Source organism: Lepisma saccharinum, chromosome 11 (genome assembly GCF_977018435.1).
Source record: "Lepisma saccharinum chromosome 11, izLepSacc3.1, whole genome shotgun sequence".
Lineage (NCBI taxonomy): Eukaryota > Metazoa > Arthropoda > Insecta > Zygentoma > Lepismatidae > Lepisma > Lepisma saccharinum.
This window is the reverse complement of record NC_139239.1, coordinates 56,611,933-56,632,735: the sequence shown is the minus strand read 5'-3', so window position 1 is coordinate 56,632,735 and position 20,803 is coordinate 56,611,933. Positions and strand designations below refer to the sequence as shown.

General features: G+C 38.2%; 2 protein-coding genes across 2 annotated transcripts in view; both read right to left on the bottom strand.

Moving 5' to 3' along the window:
- Positions 1 to 1,829: 1,829 nt before the first annotated feature.
- On the bottom strand, positions 1,830 to 10,470 carry LOC145995265 (neurotrophin 1-like). The gene is made up of 6 exons (XM_083131846.1): positions 10,301 to 10,470; positions 8,892 to 9,001; positions 7,332 to 7,398; positions 4,548 to 4,610; positions 3,085 to 3,188; positions 1,830 to 2,248 (listed from the first exon to the last, which is right to left on the bottom strand). The coding sequence occupies exons 1-6, from the start codon at positions 10,379 to 10,381 to the stop codon at positions 2,092 to 2,094; spliced, it is 582 nt and encodes a 193-aa protein (XP_082987972.1). The 5' UTR covers positions 10,382 to 10,470; the 3' UTR covers positions 1,830 to 2,091.
- Positions 10,471 to 13,493: 3,023 nt separating this feature from the next.
- The window catches only part of LOC145995264 (rhodopsin-like), a 56,772-nt gene continuing 49,462 nt past the window's right edge, over positions 13,494 to 20,803 (bottom strand). Inside the window, exons 6-7 of the mRNA XM_083131845.1 lie at positions 15,143 to 15,186; positions 13,494 to 13,698 (exon numbers count right to left, since the gene is read on the bottom strand). Coding sequence (XP_082987971.1) covers positions 13,594 to 13,698; positions 15,143 to 15,186 — 149 coding nt within the window. The 3' untranslated portion in view covers positions 13,494 to 13,593. The remainder of the gene's footprint in view (positions 13,699 to 15,142; positions 15,187 to 20,803) is intronic.

Below are 20,803 nucleotides of genomic sequence, written 5' to 3'. Positions count from 1 at the left end.
AATTTTCGATAAGTTCCAGAAACTTACAAGGCAGAAAACGTCGAGAATTAACGACTTTTTAAAGTAAAGGATCCCGCACACCCCTAATGAATAACGTTGAGTCGTTTACTGTTGATTATGTTATTTGAAGTCATACATGCTGCTGCTGTGCAGAGATAGATGTTGGTTGGTGATGCTGTATTTCCTGCAGTCTTTAACAATTCTGGTCCCATTTTATTTCCCTTTTTTGTTTTTGTATCACTTAACATTGAAAATATTCTTTCCGTTTCCGCTTTAGAATGTGGCAATGTTAGCACTATTTTCGCGAGAGTGGAAATGTTTTCAAAAAGGAACTTGCCTTGAAAGTTTTTGGTAACCGATAACATGTTCCAAAATTCTGATGGAGATTTGTTAGTTAGTTCTTTTTTCTCCTCTTCGCTAAAGTATCCAGATAAACTAATTCATAAAATGTCATTTACCAAGATTGAAAAAAGTACCTACGTTTTCCCTCATTTGGCAAAATCTGTCCCTACGTTCCTACGCGGGCGAAATTTAGTGAAAAGTCCCTATGCTTAGGGACATGTCCCTACGGTTGGCATCACTGCCGACACGTGCAGTATGAAGCGCCCTCTCGCGGCTGACAACTCACCCAACCCCCGATAAGCTGCCGGCGCTGTCGTGACAACTGAGGATAAAGTAGCGATGACTAATCTAAGATTAGATGTCAGAAATATGGTGCCAGAAATATTTGTATTTGAGAGGACACCTTTTCCAGCATACTTGCGACAAGGTACGTGCTTATTTCAATTGTAATTGTAACTGTAATTGTGAAAAGTGGAAACATTAGAAAACAAGCGGTTTCTGTTACGGACTTCCTGTAATGCAATTTGCCGGGACCTGTTGCATGAAGAGTCCGCCGAACGGCCGTCACTCTGGCGGTGAACGACTGAAATAACCTCCCATTTCTTTCTTTTATATTTCTTTACTACAGAAAGGATGTTTAAGAGGTGGTGATGAACTGATGTTGATTCGAATTGAGAATGGGCAGTAAAAACGTAGTCGAAAGAAGGTGAAGTTGCAAAAAAAGAGCCGTTAAAACCTAAAAAAAGGCTAAAAAAGGACCAATAAGCCAAAAAAGGCAAAAAACGAAAATAAAAACCACCTTTTTCTGGCCTACAATGACCCAAAATGAACATACTATATTATGTTGGGCCTCGTCCTCTGACACTAAGGAAAAAGAGGATTTTTCCTCAACTTTCGAGCCCTAGTAATAACCCAAGCATGTGATGAATTTTCATTCCTTTATTTTTGGACCTATCAAGCATGTGATGAAACTCCTTCACTTGCCCATGTGCTATTCTTTTGTTAGCTTGTGATTTTCGTTATTTGCCATTGTTGTTGGGCATGTCCTTGATCTGTATATAGTGTTGCGCTGAATTTAATTAACTTTACCTAAAACTATTCGGTAAGCCAGAAGGCTTAAAATAAAAAATGAAAGTAGAATTTCAGTTGAAATCGTTGAAATCCTAAAACGACAGCCAGCTTGAAGCTATTGAGTGGTTTTTGTTTCGGATTTACATTCCAGTCGTTAGTATCAGTTCGATGCAGTTTCCGATATCATGTTCTACTCTCGTCTTCATCTTCAGGGACTGGCGTGACATACTTCAGCCACTGAAGATGAACATTAAGTGGCTTTGCTCTCAAAAGCTTGAAATGTTTTCCAGTATTCTTGCACGGAAACCTTTAAACGATACATACATTAGATTGCAATATTTACAAGAATTATGGCATATATATATATATATAAGATAAATTAGTTAGTTAATGAGAAAATTGTAACAGGGTGTTTTTCATAACATGAAAATCTTTTATTCAACGTACCTATTTTTGAAGTGTGATGTAGATATCAAATTCGTGACAATATTTATCATACAACTTTTGACATGCAAATTTACAATAGTACGTAAGGTGATTTTAAATTTATTTCTTCACCAAAAATATGAAATGTACATGAACATGGAGTTTTCATATTAGATGAGCAATGAAGCTGAAGATAGGGCAGACATCTCTTGTATGCATTGACTTTTTTGATACTTAATGGCAAGCCACGTTTTACCAGTAATAACAGGAACAAGCGGATGGCATTTTGAAATAGTCCATAATGAGACTTCCGGCTGCGTTGAGGGCCACCAAGCGCCGCTGAAGATGTTGCTGGTGGCAGTAAGTGTTCTGGATACCAATTTCACCTCGGCACTCTTCACCTTCGTCTCTGAAAAAGACGTGAAGAAATTATTTTCAAACTGAACTACAAGTTCGTTTTCCTTTCCTAACTTCAGTTCAAAATTGTTCAGAAAAAGTGACACGGCATGCCCTAATTTTATCAAGTGTGGTGCAGATTTATTTCGAGAGTTGTTCTCCACCCCGACAACAGCGGTAAAAAAAACCCAACGCTTATATGTTACCATTCTCTACCGTACAACAGCACATGTCAGGTGGCAAGTTTTACCGGGAATCCACCGCAGTTAGCTAACGCTATGCGGTCAGCGGCAATAAAAATGGGACACCTTGACCCTTAAATACTCGCTTCCCTGCAATACGTTATGTGTGTTGCATAATTCTACGGCGATAAGCGTATTTTAATAGCAAATTTTCAATGGGAACCTTTACCATCGCCGTAGAGTTAGGCAACACACATAACACCTTGCAGGGAAGCGAGTATTTCAGGATCTACGTGTCGCAGTTTTATTGCCGTCGACTGTATATCGTTCAACAAAAGATTCAAGACGACATTTTATACTAGGTATCCAAGCTTACACAGATGTCGTTCGTGGGTTGCATTACACTTAGGCACAAATTCAGGGTTGCCACAGGAACATGATGTGTGAAAGAAATAATTTAAAAGAAAGAAGTATTATCTACTTAAACATACAAATAATAAAGAATTATGTCGCAAATGACATAACTTCATGAAAGAAATAGAGTTCTCACTATTTCATTGTAGATAAGTCTACACAAACGAAAAGACGAGAGAGATAGGGAGGAGGAAAGCAGAGAAGAACAGAGGAGGAAGAATACTTAATACTAACATGTACTGTTGACACTTACATGCAAATATTCACCAGGATCCCCTGTTGATGTTGATCATTGTTGACAACCCATAACCACTTGCCCTCTTTGTTCTTTGCTGCCTGAGGATACACCATTTTCTCCTGAAACAACAGCCACGCTATAAGGATAATGCACCACGTAGATGTTAGTTTGGATGGATGATATAATGGTGGATCTAATCTAAGACAAGTGGGGGTTAGGAATTGGAGATGGAAAGCAAGAAACAGAGAGGACTGGAGGCCTATGAAGCCAAGGCCCACCAAGGGCTGTACACAGAGAAGAGAGAACAATAAGTATTACACCCCCAGTCACAAAACTTGACTGATAACCTTTAGATTTTTCTTGGTCTAGAAATTGTGTACCTGTCCCTATCTTGGGTAAGATCAATCTAATCTTGAAATTTGTTTAAGTCAATATGATACGGACAGTGGCGGAGATTGGCTTCCAGAACTTGGGGGAGGCAGGTGCCAAACTGGGGGGCAAGGACAGTTTACTTGGTAGATAAGGTTTAGCATAGTGCGGAGGCAAAGGTGGCAAAACGTGTGGGGGGGGGCAAGTATCCCTCCTCGCCACCTCCTAATCGCCGCCACTGGATGCGGATATAAGGTAATCGTGGCTGGACTTACAGTTTCAAGTGGGATCCGAACCCGGGACCCCTTGATTACCAGACGACGATGTTTGTCCTACACCATACTTCATCGGGAGGCCCAAATCAATCAACTCTTGACTGCCTTTCCAATTTCTTTCAGTTCTGTCTTAATTTTTTCACACATTCTTCGGCTTGACCTTTACAGAGGTCTCCTACCGTCATAGGCTTCCCTGTAAACCCTGTAAACTATTCTATCCTCTTTCATGTGTGCTACATGTCCTGGCTACCGAAGTCTTCTTGATTTAATTATTCTAATAAGGACAGTGAATTAATACAGGTTATGCATTCAATTGTATGTAACCTACTTCACTCCCCTGTTATTTCATCTCTTCAGATGTATAAAGTTAGAGGGATATATAGATATGTAGGTTAAAATGTGTGTCCGCTTCCAAAAAGAAAACACGTTACGTCACTAGGTTCATTAGTACGGAAGAAAATATAAACACCATGTTATAAAACAAATATTTCGTGTATTTAATTTTAAATCTTGCAAAACCTTTCGGAGGAGTCTAGACTCCATGGACACATTTTTATCATAATACTTTCTTATAGTTCTTATTTTACCTCCCTTTCCTACGAATATTGACTAATAGCAACAATAAGGATGAGTTGATGAAGAGACACTCAGAAAAAAAAACATGCACAGATCAGAACTTGAACCACAAGCTTTTGGTAGTCAGTCAGTCGAGAGCTCAACACACTCAGCCACCGATGCGCCTGGGTTGTATGAAGCTGTGTAAAAGTATACTGAAAATCACGGTGTCTCATTTCTACACACTTTATCACTGTCTAAGAAACAAATATTTCTTACCTTGTTGCGACACATGTTTTCTCCGGCTCTGTCCAGGAATCGGGAAGCCATTGTTAAGGTAGGCTGAAAGGACAAAGTAGATATTCCTATACATAATAAGGAATTTAAGAAAAAAAGTGGAATATTGAAAGAATAATATCAAAAGGAGAAGTACAGGAATTGAAACAAGGTAAAATTTCGTGTCGCTAGAATTGCTATATTATCTAGGGAATGATATTGTAACACCAGGCCAGAGCTTCAACTATGGTTGTGGATTAGTAGATAACAGTACTATTGTGAAAGGGAAGAATGCGAATTGTCAACGGGGTACTATAAAATGTGGACTTTATCCAAAATTTTCCATCTGGGAGGGGGTGTAAGTTTGTATTTAGGGAGATATTAGAACCAAAATGACCATAACTTGGGCTTGGGTCTTTGTAAAAAAAAATAGGAGGTATTATGGAAATTTTGGGAGGGGTTAGGGGGTTGTTAGCCATATTAGTCGTTCTCGGATATTCCAAACGCGATTTCCCGTGCCTTCAGCATTTCGAAAAAAAGGTGTTATTGACATTAAGTACACCATGAGTAATTAACATTTACATGGATATAAATTATATTTTACACGTTGCTGCTGTAATGCATCGAGTCAAATGTGAATCCTACGTAATAATTCTAAAATATTTATTCTCATATAGTCGAAATATGATTTTAACAGATGGCTGCATTTAAGTGGTTTTAAGTATGCCAATCAGTTACGTAGTAACTTAGCTGTTTCTTTTTGTGCTGAAATGTATCTACCCATGGGGAATTGCACTTAGTAACCCATTTGATTACCAGACTTGAAAATGGAAATGTTTAACTTCCTGCCATTAATGAACTAGCAACATGGGTGCTTTCAATTCAGGATTTGTGTCGAGAATCGTTGTAAGTTGGAGAGGTTAAAACAAAACTTCCAGTGAGATCTTACTTGTCAGATGGTCGTGCATTAAGATACATCAAGAGACTCAACAAAGGGAGCATTGAAGCCCCCAGGCACTAAGCTCTCGAACGAGAAGACAAAGTTTGCCGCAACAGAGCAAGCAGAGTAGAGGCAATCTCATATCTAAGCCTTTGAAGTCAAAAGATCAGTGAAAGCCGAATTGAGAGACTACAAGTTTCTTCGTTCAGTATTCGTTACAGGCATTGTTTGGAAATAACTGTAACTGTTGATACGCCTTGTTTATTTTGGCCATATGAAATATTTTATTTGTTTTCTGTTAATTTCACAGAAATCTGTTTGATTTATTTGTTAATTTCAATACTGTTGTTTGTGTTGATTTAAATTTGTAATTTTTGCTGTATATTTGTTACACGCAATATCGGAAGCGGAAGTCATTTCCGGTTTATAAACATTTGTAGAACTGTCCAATCTTTTATTGATTCCGTTGCCGGGACAACAGTGCGTGAAAAGGAAAAAGTAAGTTGAGTTGCGTGAGATGATGTTAATTTTGTGAAAAACACTGTTTTAAAGGAAAAGCCGCAACTTAATTGATATGTGATTGCGTTTGTGAATATTGTTGTTATTTTGCAGTGATTGTTTAAAGGTAAAATGGGTTATTAAATTTGTAAAATAGCAAGAAACTATTTCTTTTTTCAAATCGTTACGTCCTGAGAATGCTCATTGTAGCATAACATTAAGGAGAGTCTCATAACTCCGCCGCACAATGAGATTGGTTAGCTACCGTGACGTAGTGATCCGTGATCCAGTGGCGAACACCAGAAAGGAACGTCACACTGTAAACACACTGTAAAAAGTTGACAGAAAAAATTACGGTCTAAAACCGTTAATTTACACTGGCATTCAACTACCGTAAAAATACCATGGCCACTTTTAAAGTATTAACTGCCGAAAGTCGAAGGTTTAGTCTGTTAATGAGTGTTAGTCCTTTTATTATGAATCTGACTCAGAGTTATGTAATATTTTCAAATTGTATATTGGGTTAAATTAGTTGCATCTCTAGATGTTCTTCCCACAACTGTCGCAGTAATGGACTATTTTGTCACGAGCCTAAACGTAACAATTTTGATTCTTGGCTGGAATCGCTGGCTTCACATTTGAAGATCCAGACTATCTTGATTGTTACGATGTTCGTTCTTTCCGGCCGATTCGACAAAGACGCCAGGGATCCCGGGTTTTAATCCATTCATCTTTATGGTCGCGATTAGCTAAAAATGGCAGAAACGTAAAGTAGAATAAATCAAATAAATCAATCAACTATACTACGTCCCAGAACACTGCGGAGCATCTGTATTGTGAATATTTTTCAATAATTTATGACAATCAAATTGAATCAATCAATGTATTAAACACACCTCGAATTCAGCTGAAAACATTTTGTTGGTTTGTTTGCTTGTTTTATTATGTTATCCTTGTTGCATGGTACTCGCATCTCCTAGTGTTCTGATAGAATCCAGGATCATGAAAAATTATACCCTGTCTCACAAAGTCTCTTCGAGCACAAAAATGTCCTACCGTTTTCATTGACTGACGAGTGATTAGGGCTTTTAGTCCCTTTGCCTCTGTTATTTGGATTTCTAAATGGTAGCAGGAGCTTCCAATTTCTCTCAACAACGCCCGGCCAACTCGGATAATTTGAGGCTCGCGCCAGGAACTAAGCTAAAAGCTTGTGCGGTCCTGGATACTTCTGCGTTGTAACAATCCCATTGACTCCCAATGAGATCATTACAACCCAGAAATTTCCATGACTGTACAACTAGGTGATAAATAACACTAAAAACAACTAAAACAAAGGCAAAACAACTTACCTCTCGATCGCTTTGAAGTTTTCCAATAAAATCCTTGTTCTGTTGTAAAACGTGGTTCAGCAGAGAACTGAAATTAATACAATAATTTGAGCTTGATGGTAAAATTGGATAATGTTCAGAATCATGTGTCGAGAAACTTCTGACCTTGACTTTAATTAGTTTAATATATATTTAAGAACATTAGTGGCCGCATAAAATCTTCTGGAGTGCGAAGGAGTCAAGAATCGAAAAAGTAAAGAAGTATTTCTGAATTTGTTGTTTCAAGTCAACTTTATGCACAGACTGGCGAATCGGCTATTCGGCTAAACCTGCAGCTTAAAGTGGGATCTGAACCACTCATTATCTCCAGACTCGACCGGGTATTTTACCACGGACCTCTTGATTACAAGGCGACGAATTTACCAGTACGCCATCAGAGAGGACCCTGAAGTTGTAATATATATATATATATATATATATATATTAACGATATCTTTATGTAGAGGAGAGCAAAGAAGAGACATGGAATAAACGAGGGACAATGAGAGAGAGAGGGAGAGAGAGAGAAATGAAAATTCAATAACCGTAAGAGAGAGAAAGTTGATTGAGTTGGTGTTTTAAGTCCACTTTAGGTTCAGTCCCAATCAGCCATACTGTGCATAGAGTTCAAAGTAGTATTCGAACCACTATGTGCCTCCACCGGGATGATTACAAGGCGACGACGCTACCACTGCGCCATCGGGGAGTCCAGAGAGAGAGAGAGAGAGAGAGAGAGAGAGTAAAGAATAGTGGAATTAAGCAAGAAGAAGGAGAAGAGGCATGAAGACGAATGAAAAAGGTACAAGAAAAGAAAGTAGAAACTTCATAAGATGTATCGAGCGTGCAATAAAGTGTTCAGTTAACAGTTGGCCCAGTAGCCGAGTGCGTTATTTGGTCGACGTTCGATATCGCCACATGGTTCGAACCCCGTCATAAGCATGGAGCCATTATTGGGTGTAGGCTATGTTCACAAATTTCATCTAATCATCGTTCATCGTCGCGATCAGCCAAAATAGGCAAAAATGCAACGTAAAATAACAAAAATACAAATGTGGTTAGCAAGAGGCAGCCAGCTCACCGTGGACAGGGTGGCAAGTCGTGTCTGAGTGTGCAAAGTTTGACGGTTCGCCAGCCGAATACGATCTTCCAATTTCTGAAGGTTGCGGTTGGCATGCATGGTGTCCGATGGTTCTAGTGGCCGTCATCACATACCACACAGTCGCTTTTGAACGTCTTCTGAAATTCTAATGTAATTATCTAACCCTATACCATGATGTACGTACACGTAGTACACAAAATGATATTACGATTGTATTAAAATTACAAAACCTATAGCGATATTTTTCTTTCCAACCGCCACAAAAAAAGTGTAATGGTAATAGAAGAGCCCGATGAAAAATATGAAGTGGAGTTAAATAATGGAAAGAATTTAAAAAGAAAGAAAATTTGACGTAAGAGTCGCAGCAGAGTGTAAAACAATATTTCTTACATGTCGAAGCGACTATGATACTAATAAGTGAGAAACCTATGCATCTCACTCACCTGGGATAATTTTCGACGTTTTCACAAAACGTTGAGCTTTCGTTACATTTCGGCAAAATTTCTTGATGCGTTATCACTGTTTTTCCGCTTGTCACGACCCCAAAGTACTCCTGTACAAGAAAAGCATAATTAATTATACCTAATGATTAAAGTGACAAGAAATATCCACGTCTCGGAAGTAATTCTATATGATATGCATTGTTCATTGTTTATTTATTTATTCAGTCTCAAATTTCAAAAGATGACATCATCATATTTACAACAATCGTATTCACTTACCGCCGTAGAGTTAGGCAACACACATAACGCCTTGCAGTGAAGCGAGTATTTTAGGATCTAGGTGTCCCATTTCTATTGCCGGTGATTGTACACAAATACACACACCTAACACACACACCCTGCCTTTTCTAACCATCTCTCCTTACTGCCTCCCTCCCTCTCTCTCCCTCTCTCACACACACGCTCCCCCCACATATATATAATACATAGCCTATAATACACCCTGTGTCTTGCTATAAAGAACAAGTTTACTACTTATTTATAACAACATAAGTTATAAGATATTTGCACATTTCACCTAAATCACAAAAACACGCATCATAAACTAAGGCATCAAATATGAATAGAGCAGACTTCAATATAATCATAATAAGTCCATTATTAACAATAAAACCCGTTTAACTTATTTGTTAATTGAACCTGCGTGATACCAAAATCTAAGACCATGATTTGAGTTTTTGTTATATTCAAGAGTCATTTCTTGTAATGAGAAACATTTATATATTTCTGCTCTATTATGTAAATATCCCAATTACACATTAAACCACATTCTTTCTAGTATAGTACATTGGGATCCACAAGTATTGCTTGTCAAATTGTCCACAGTTATTTTCATTAATTTTTCTCTATCTTCTTATGTGATTTTATGGAATAGATTTTTACGAATACTAGTGCAGAAGTTGTCTGGAAAATGGAATTAATACCAAATTGTTGCTTTACAAAATTGGACTTGCCTCGATAAAAGATACGCCGATCTACGTTGTAGAGTGATTATTATAGTCAACTACGATGCCAGGGGTCCCGGATTCGAATCCCGGCCTGGGTATGGATGGATGTTCTTTATGAGTGTCCATTCATCAATTTCGTAATATCATCATTCATCATCATCTTCTCGGTTAGGCATAAGCGCCAGAAAAGCGAAGAACAGTTAAGCAAAACAATCAACGAGGACAGGTCCTTATGTTTAAAATTATTCTTAAAGAACATCAATGTAATGTATCGATTCTTCCAAACTTATGAATCAATGACGCATATGGTTTGTGGAATCTATGATGCTCGATTTGAATACAGCTTCCAATACAGTTTAAGTAATTAGAAGGGGAGAAGAGATAATCAGAAATTGTATTCACCTGAAGCACAAAAGAAAAGAAAAGAAAAATCCAGAAACGCTCCCACACCAAAGACAATCTTGCATGTCTACAAGAATACATGCTGACAATAACTCTCGACTTCTTTCTACGACTTTCTCATTATGTAAAACCACGACGAATGCTTCTAAGTATCCGCTCCGGCAAAGTTAACCTATTAACTTATTTTTTAAAAAAGATGAGGCAGCCAAACTAAGTGTTAAGTGTATTAATGACGAATAATAGCTTGTAAAGTCATTGTCGGTCTAATGGTTCTATCATGCGTTTCTTCCATATTGTGTCGGGGATAGTATAATGACTCGAATTGAATGTCTAATCTGGAATGCCCATTGTCTTCAACACTTTACAACAACAAAAGAAGAAGATAACAGCTTCTACAAACTACTTTTACAGCGAGATTTACAAACAACCGAACAGCAATATATTCAAGATAACATTGCTTTCAAACCTTTTGGTCGTAAAACAGATGTTTTTTGAAGTAATTGTTTGTCGCCTTTTTTGATCAAGAGAAGAGCTGCTTATGTAATGCTGAGGTAACTGTTGAATTCCATTCAAGTAGCATATGCAACTCACTCTAGTGTGACATTTCCTATTTTATTTATGCTGGTTTAAAATGAGCAGCACTGAAAAATGTTTCCAAGCAGTACATCCCACGTAGTACCTCTGTATAATATTCGATATAAGTTGGTAATAATAATACTGTAATTGTAATGAATTTTTATGTTTTGTATTCTTCTGATTTTGTGTCCTATCTCCTTTTAAGTCAATTGTGACAATGAGTATGAATAATGATTACATTAAATTAATGATGACAGCTGCCCAAACTGATTGATTGATTTGATTTATTTTACTTCGCTTTTCTGCCAGTTTTGGCTGATCGCGAAGATGGATATGAGTGATGATACGATGAAATTGATAAATGGACACTCACAAACATCCATGTCTAGGCCTGGATTCGAACCCGGGACCCCTGGCGTCGTAGCGCGATCTTCTAACCACTCCGTCACGGAGGTCGATTCTGCCCAAACTGAGACTCGAACCCAGAGCTTTCGGTAACGAAATCGTAAGTCAACCACATACACGTGCTTGATCATCCAGGTGGTAATTAAAATAGAAATAATTTTGATTTTTCTTAAAATTACAGTACTATATATTTATTCTTATGTGCGTATTATGTAGTAGTGAGATTAGAAAAATGCTTTTCCTATACGCGCGAACTTTGACTAGAATTATTCGTAGTACGCACTGAAAGAGGGTACGATAAATACATTAGCTTTTAATGAATTGCATTTGGATTGTATACAGTTTCTGGGGTGTAATTGGTGTAAAATTACGTACAGTATAGATCTAACATCGAGGAACCAGTGTTTCAGTCAGTGAAGTCTAGCGCGAGACGCGATCGTGGAAGGTTGTGTGTTCTTCCTTGTGCGAACGACGCGTGAATTAGTCTTCCGTACAAGACGACGCTAAACTTCGTCTGGGTGCATTGGATTACGATAAGGGGGTCAAATGGTGCAACGAAGAATACCTTGCAGTTGAGTTTTAATACTGTAGTGCGCAAAAACTCTAGAATTGAACAGCATTACTCGATACGCGACACGTTGATAGTAACGACTGACCAAGTGATAAGCATAGAGATCAGTCAGTTAAGGATGTGTGCACTTCAAGTTGATGTCGAGAGTATTTTGTTAAACAACCACTAATGAAATCAAGTGGTGTATATATGTTTCAAAAGTGTGTCCAAAATATCCTTACGGGGTAAGTGATACATGATATATTTTTAGTTCTCTTCTTGCTATTCTGTGGGAAACGAGTGTAACCATAGGCGTAGCTAGAACTTATATTTGGGTGTGCACAAAGAAAAAAATATGAGGTCTTGTACCTTTTTAATAGCATATTTTGCAACACAATCACGTGGCTCTTTAACTGCACTGATGTTTGTACAGGAATATAAATTCACTAAATGACAGTGTTGAAAATTTCTGAATATATGTAGTAGAAAATATCAAATTGCATAGAAATTACACACACGCAAAATGTTCATAAATGTTAAAAACAAATACATCAAAATACACGTCATCTATAACAAGAGACGTCTGTCAAAAGGTACAATGTTCTTAAACTCATCAATAACTTCATTTATCAATAGACTAAGCTTTTTCCTGTTCCTCAAATAGCAAGAGCAGGGCTTCCGATCTATCCTGCTTCTGAGTTGCTCTTAATTTAGTTTTAACTTGTTTAAGCTTGGAGAAAGCTCTCTCACACGTGCAGCTTTTGGCAGGTATAGAAGAAAAGTGCTGTAGTACAGAGTAGAATGCAGTAAATATCTTCTTTCTCCAATGACATCATAAAATCGAAAAACTATAGACCCTCGTTTCATCAGCGATAATGCACACGTTTGTACCAAGTAATGACATTTTCAACTTCTTACAAACTGCCGCTTATTTTCTCTCTTATTGAAATATCTGTCTTTAATTCTCTTTGATAAAGCAGCCCATTAGCACACCCTGTAGCAACGCCTATGAGTGTAACACTATCAATTTCCATACGTAATGTAGTGATTGTCAGTTACCATGTTAATGTTCGCGGGAGTAATACATCTGTCTTTCCCCTTGATCTAATTATAGTTATAAGTGAAGTCGCAATTAAACAAAGGAACTTGGGTCATTGCTTGACCCAATGTACTGATATGATGTATAAAACTTCTGCATTAATATTAGTCACATGCCCAGGAAATTTATGAAGTATGTTTTCAATAGAGTACATAGTGAAATGTATGTCAAGATTGCTATGATGCTTAGTAAACATTAGAAAAAGGATGAGGGTTGTTATGATTATTTATTCAATGCCCAATTTTATCATTTTTCAAAGTATTTTATTTTTTTAGGGAAGTTCATCCATAAGGGGAATGTGCCCAAACCTCCTTTGGACACGCCATTGTGTTTTGTCACCTCCCCCTGTTATGGTATTCTCGTAGATTTTTGTTTACTCTGGCTGCTAAATCTGTAACACAGAGTAAGTAAGTTCTACCAGTGAAATAATAAAAAAATGCTGTAAGTTTGAAAGAGAAAAATTTATATTTCATCAAAATAACAACAGAGAATTTACATATCAACAAGAAGAGAGACAAAGGTACATATAATTTCAGCACGACTTGACATTTCATGACCTATTAACTGTTGACACTTCTTTTGGCACATCAAGAAAGTTTACGCACAGCATCAACTGGACGGATAAAAAAATGTTTGATACGTCAGTATTGATACCTCGGTGACTCACTCATTTTTCGTTGAGCTTTTTCGAGACGCAGAGAGAGTTTCGGGTCCGTGTAGGCTGTTCTCACACGTCACAAGTTTCGTTTTCCTCTTAAGGTCTCCGATCTGTAAAGAATGAGAACAGAACCTTGTTAATATTCACTTCATGCCTCTTTTTTTTTTTTTTTGGAGCTGTGCGATTTTCATTTATCTCTTTTGTTTTCCAAATGCAAATCTGATTATCAAGGGTGGGCATAATTTCTGATATATTTATCCATTCTTCCTCTTCACTCCACCTTACTTTTATCTCTCCCCTTCCTCTTACTGTCCACCTTCTTTACTGTCTCTCTGGTCCCCCTCCCTCTGCCCTTATTTTCCTCACACTCTGTGTTTCTTGTTTCATATTCTCTTCTTCTCTCACCATCTTCCTCTCTCTCCCTTTCCATTCTCATATTTCGTTTCTCTTTATGCTTTTCTCTTCTCTTGCTAACTCTCTGTTTCCCTTCCCCTCTCTCTCACTACCTTCTCGCAATATTTACTCGCTTTCCCTCCATAAATCACATCCCACGTCTTTTTCATATTTTGTCCTCGTTCATTCTATTCCTCAATCTCTCTCTGTTTTCCTTCTTCCCTATTTTTCTTTCCCTGCTCCTTTTTCTTTACTTCTCCATTGTTTTTCTTTTTCTCTCTCTCTGTTTTCGTTCTTCCCTCTTTTTCTATCCCTGATCCTTTTTCTTTACTTCTCCATTATTTTTCTTTATTTTCTCTCTCTGTTTTCCTTCTTCCCTCTTTTTCTTCCCCTGCTCCTTTCTCTTCACTTTTCCACATTATTTTCTCTCTGTCTATCTTCCTTTGCCTGTTTATCTTTGTTACTTATTAAATCTAAATCTTTCCCTCTTTCATTCTATTCGCCTCTCACTGATTTCCCTTCTTCTCTAGCTCTTTTAGCTCACTCTACTCCTCCTTCCCTGTACTCTATATCCCTTTCTCTATGTTTCTTCCCCCTTTCCCTCATTATATCACTTCGATGCGAACAATGCATTCTCTACTGGGAACACACGTGTTTGGTTAACGACACTAATTCAAGAAAGGATATAAGGAGTCACCTTCGCTGAAGGCAGCCAAAAGCCAGCCTTGCTTCCACACAGTTGAAGATGTTCGCCACGTTTTACAGGGCTAGAAAAAGAGGTCCACAGTTGAGTTTTTGGGCTCTAGATGGCACCATTTTGTAGACCAACTGAAACAGTTCCTGTTGTCTCAGGCAACTTTGAGACCAAATATCTCGAAAAGAGTTTCTATGAACTTAAAGACCAAATATCTCGAAAAGAGTTTCTATGAACTTAAAGGCCGAACTGAATTTACTACTTGAATACCCTTGCTTGCGCTGGACTTGCTGCTATAATAGATACCTTCGCTGCCAGGCTGCTAGGCTGCTTTTGGCGACTAGACCGTATTCCAGTTGCAAATTGCTTTTGTGCTCGATGCTGTAGTACCAACCAATCAGAGATAATCTATTAGTTTGGCAAGGAAATGGCGTTGCTTCTAACAGAACTAACAGCGATATACTTACCGATTCTGGCGTGTTCACAGCCGCTGTCTCAGAGAGCGTCTTGCCTGTGACAAGATACAGAAATGTTTATTAGAAGAAGCACACAGAATTTACTCGAACAGAAATACAAAAAAATCGACAAATGACGGAATTTTTAGACTTCATTGCAGGATAGTTGTCGGATCTGCAAATATTGACAGTCTTGCACAAATTGGAATAACAATCAATTCGCTGTACTTCGGTTAGCTGCCATTGTAGTTATTTCGATATTAGCCTACTACTTCTATCTCTATTTTTGCCTTTCTCTCTCTCTCTCTCTCTCTCTCTGTGGGTGGGTGTCCTCATTATTGCTCTCTTTATATACAGGGTGTTTCGTAAGTTGGTTTACAACGCTTGGGAGGTGATTGTACGAGTGAAAATAAGGTAGAAAGTTCATGTAACGAAATTCCGGAAACGGCTTTGTTGCCGAGTTATTGACGTTTGAAAACGTGGGAAAATGATTTTCCGAAGTGAATAATGGCAAAACGGCTGGAGAGAAGTCGTCGGTGTTGGGCGGTCCACTAGGAAATTGGGTACGCTCTTGTCAAAAAATCACGCGGCAATGTTGTGCAATGTCGGCGCAAGGGATTCCCCAAAGGACGCGAACGAAGATGTTGACGGGAGTGGGGTGGGTGTGCGTTCTGCGTGAGCTGGTATCGACGAAAATTGGCATGTGTTGAATGGCACCAAAAAACAAAGAAAATTTCCTGAGCGAAGGGCACCATGACGTAAAAACGAAAAAATGAACTGTCATAGGTTGCATACGCTGAAGGGCAGATGGGTGTCCGTGTGATCTGACGTTAAGTACCACATTTTCCGCTAGGGGCGCCAACAGTGTAGGTTTCCTCATGAAGGAGCGAACGCGTCTGTGCCATTTGTGCTTCAGGTGCTGTGCCAGCAACAGGTTGTTAAACATTCACTGTTGAATGGAAAGACGTGAGGTTCTTGGACAGTAGTGTTGGGCAAACATTTGACCTAGCAGTGTTACGTGTTAATTCTTAGCCACAGCCCATCATGTTCTGTGAAGTGTACTAGTGTTAACGGCCATAAACACTTGTAGCCACCTCGTCGCGTAGTTGGACGACCGCGAAGTGTGCGAACACGACGGTTTGTGGAAGATGTGCTAACTGCAGTGATGGATCATCCAGGCACCAGTACGCGCGCACTAACCCACGAACGAAACACCTCCCATGTGAATGTGTGGCGAGTCCTGGCAGAAGGGGGGATGCACCCTTACAAATTGAAGAAAGTGCAAGATCTTTTACCTCGGGACATTGGCCCACGTGAGGACTTCTGCCAATGGTTTGTTCATCAAATTGAAACTATCCCCAATTTTCAGAATACGGTACTATGGACTGATGAGGCTATCTTCACGAAAACTGGTGTGTTCAATAGTGAAAACAGTCATGTGTGGGAACATGAAAATCCACATGCACTGCACATCATCAGCACAGATTTGCAGTGAATGTGTGGTGCGGGATACTGCATGACCATATGATTGCACCGTACATTCTCCCTGTTCGCCTATGTGGACCCACTTATCGAGCATTTCTCAGTGAGGTTTTGCCTGAACTACTAGAGGACGTGCCCTTGGCACTTAGACAAAGACCGTGGTTTCAACATGACTGTGCAAGTAGTTGTATTTACAATATTATAAACTCAACTTATAAGTGTAGAAAAGAAGAGCTCAAATGATTGAACAATCCGATTTGCCTACACTTAAAACAATGCCAAGTGGGGCTTATACCCCAATTCTTCAAGTGTGATATGCTCTGAATTTTTAAGAATTTTGAATTCTAGTGTAGAAAAGAAGAACCCTAACAATACGATTTGCCCACACTTAAAACAATGCCAAGAGGGGCTTATACCCCAATTCTTCAAGTGTGATATGCTCTTAATTTTAAGAATTTTGAATCCTAGTGTAGAAAAGAAGAATCCTCAACAGACAGATTTGCCTACACTTAAAACTATGCCAAGTTCACATATGATCTTATTGATTACAGTGTGTTTTTCTGTCAAAATCCCAGGAATTGAATTCTAGTGTAGAAATAATAAGCCCCCCCCCTCAGATTGATTCTGCCATGTGTACATTGATATAAAGCTCATAGCTCCTGGGTTCTGAGACCCAGTAGAGTATGGTGCATAGCCCCATGGTTTTTATTGTCTTGTAAACAAGAGGCTAGGGTTTGAATCCTGATAAAATGTGAAGCCTCCCCTGATGGCAAAGTGTTAATATTGTTGCTTTGTAAACAAGAGGCTCGGGTTTGAGTCCTGACAAAATGTGTAAGATTGAAATACATGTGGCAAAATAATATCTCCATACGTGAGATTTAGAGAATAATTATTGTTAGTTGATATATAATTGATAGCTCCCAGATCTGAAACCTGGTAAAAAGTGTTATACAACAGCATAAAAAAGCAAAATTATTTTATATTGGGGATCACCAGAGCCTAGTTATTGCTGTTGGGTATAAAAACACCAGCTCAGCCACTAACTGCTGTTATAATTGTTTTTGGCTATACTTGAAATTAAGCGGAAAAATACTTATATTCTCATAGCAAAACTTCCCGATCAATACAATAGGACATGTGCAGGCATGCATAATTAATTGCCTGCATGTTCTTCTAATCTTTTGATCAGTCACATGTCCCGGCCAGCAATTAATTATGCACGCCTGGGAGATTATATCTGCTGACATGCAATTTTCCCTGAAAGGACACAGTGTAGATTATATCTCTTGCATGCCATCCATCAGTGTCATTAACTCCAAGGTAAATTCTTAGTTGGCCGTTTGGATTCAGTTGTGTTAATATGTACCTGAGAGAGACTCTGAATATTCACTGCATATTTCAAAATCCAATTTTGAATTGTATTTGAGCTTGCCTGCTATATGCAGAGGTGCTGACAATGAGCTTGCCTGCTATATGCAGAGGTGCTGACAATAAGTTTGCCTGCTATATGCAGAGGTGGTGTAGACATAATTCCATGGCCTATATGTTCTATAATCAAAAGGCCCCAGGTTCGAAACCTGGCAGTGTCTGAGCCTCTCTGACTGCAAAGTGTTGGTATTATTGCTTTGCAATCAAGGGGATTCTGTGTTTGAGTCGGCTCTCTAGAATTGCTCTGTGACTCTCTCATTTCTTACATCATAAACATATGATTTTTCACCTATGAGAATAACACTACATATGGTGTCATCAGGTAATGCCTCATGGAATTCACAGATAATTTTAATATTTGTCCTGTCATTAACCACAACTTGTTTTCTTTTTGAAGTGTTGATGACAAACATGGGTCTCTGTGCTTTGAATTCATCTGGTGTGTAATACATGTCAGTATTGCCAGTAGTGACCCTTTTGTATGATGAAAATGCCTCATATAATTTAAGGAAATCATCCTTGGACATGTCTAAATTATAATTTTCTCTAGGCAATACCTCATTTCTGCCATTTTTAAGATATATGTTCTTGATGTTGCAGTTATCAAAACTACTTGAATTTTTTTCCTGATTATTGTGTCTTCCAGTCTGAAACAGTACCACCACAAAATCCGGCATGTCATATTGTATACTGGGGAATGAATTTGTAGCATCAAACTCATAATAAGTACCAGTTGCAGGCTTCTGTACACATTGATATGTATAAAATTGTAAAGGAATCTGTGGATTTTTTATTATATCTGCTTTGTATTTAAGAGCATAACTGGCTTCATATTCAACAACTGGGTAGGCAAAGCTTCCCCTGTAGAGTTTAATGTGCTGTACCTCATCAAAGCATTATTATCATTGGCAGCTCTTCTAAATGTGATTCTTAAACCACCCTTCCACATAATATCTTTGTATTCTGAAAAGAATCCTGGCAACAGGCGCATAGGGAACAGCACTGTGTGGTTCTTAGATATAATTTTATCACCAGCCTCAAATCCACCTATTTTGTAGTAAGAAGCCTCGGTTTTGGATAATTTTAGTGTGGCCAAAGCTGTGGAGGTAATGCCGGGATAATCCACTCTGTTTATAACAACACCATGCTTTCTGATCTCAATTTCAGAGAACAGATGCGGCACAAAATTGTCTACCAATCTTATATTTGAATTTGCCGGATAATCTGTTCCATCGAGCTTTACAACATCAAATTTGATGTATAGATCTGCTCTGTGGGGGTGTATAAAGCCATCCCCTACATCAAGATCAACCTCAATTTCTGTGTTGGGTTGATTTAAATTTGCAAATGTCCTCCTGTTTGGGGGGAATGATTGTAGCTCATAACTCTCAATATTTTCCATTTTTTTTGTATGTATTTTTATTTAAATATTAATCTCTATGATAGCAGTTGTTGTGGCTCCAGCAAAATCAACTAATTCTTCTTTTTCATTAGTGACCATCAATTCAATATTATCTATTCTATTATGGCACACAGGAAAATATAATGTTGGGGATGGAGTGTAGATGATTGGCTCCATAAATTCAGAATTAGGTTTGAATGTTGCAATGATGCCAGTTTGTTTGTGAGTGCCTATGCCATTTGATTTGGTGATCATACCCTCAGCCACATTACAGTGAATATTTAGAGTCTCTATGGCTAAGAATTTAGGTATATTAATAGCAGTGTGTTTGATGGCCGCTTCAAGTTTTGTGTTGTTCTCAAAATCTAACAGCTCTCCTATAGTACCCAGATCCACTGTTTCTGTAGCAGATACAATCTCTACTCTGTGAGTGACAGAATTTTGAGTTAATACTATACCTCTGGGTAATTGAGCATTTAGAGTGGACAGATTATATTGCCCTGGAGTGATGACAATTTTTTGATCCCCTACTGCAATTTTGTTGTTGTGGTGTGTAATATTAGGGATCAAGTACATGCCATAAAATGTTCTGAGAGCTATTGTTTTGGGATACACTATATCATCATGTAATTTGAGTTTCAATATTGAATTTTGGCTGGTGAGATGGAATACCCCCATGATGTTTTAAATACCACAAGGCCTTTTGAAAATTTTCAATTGATGGTTTATTTATTTGAGACATATATCTAAGAACAGATAAACACAAATGTCCACAATTAACATCTTTGAAGTTTTGAACACGGGCATTATTGTAATAAAGATTAACTGATTTTAAATATTTTACTAAATTTTCAGGTGGAACACCTCCAAATGAATCAAACACAAATGCCTCATCTTTTAAATATTTAAGATAACAAATCCAGTGAGTGCCCTGATTTTTGTACTTATCCAAATTAACAATGCCACACTCTTTGTTGAGTGGTTGCTCTGGCAAAGAATCAGACATGTACACACCTCTAAAATTTTTGATGCCCAGTGATTTGATTAAAGCTTCAATATCTTGGTTTGTAAGCGGCTCTTGTTTTTTTAAAACTTATTCATGGCTCTCTTAACACCTTTGCCTTGTTTCTCCATGTCCAGGTTATGGCGCCTCTGCTCATCTAATTCTGCCTTATTCTTCTTGGCATCTATTACTGTTTTTGCTATGGCAGCTGATCCCCCAGCCAAGCTCCCCACAGCCCCAAGTGCTGCTAAGATGGCCGGGATAGTAAATATGAATCCCCCCACATGTGATTTTTTCCTGGATTGTTGTAATTTTTTTAATTGGGGGGTACTAAGCAACAATTTCATACCATGGCCCT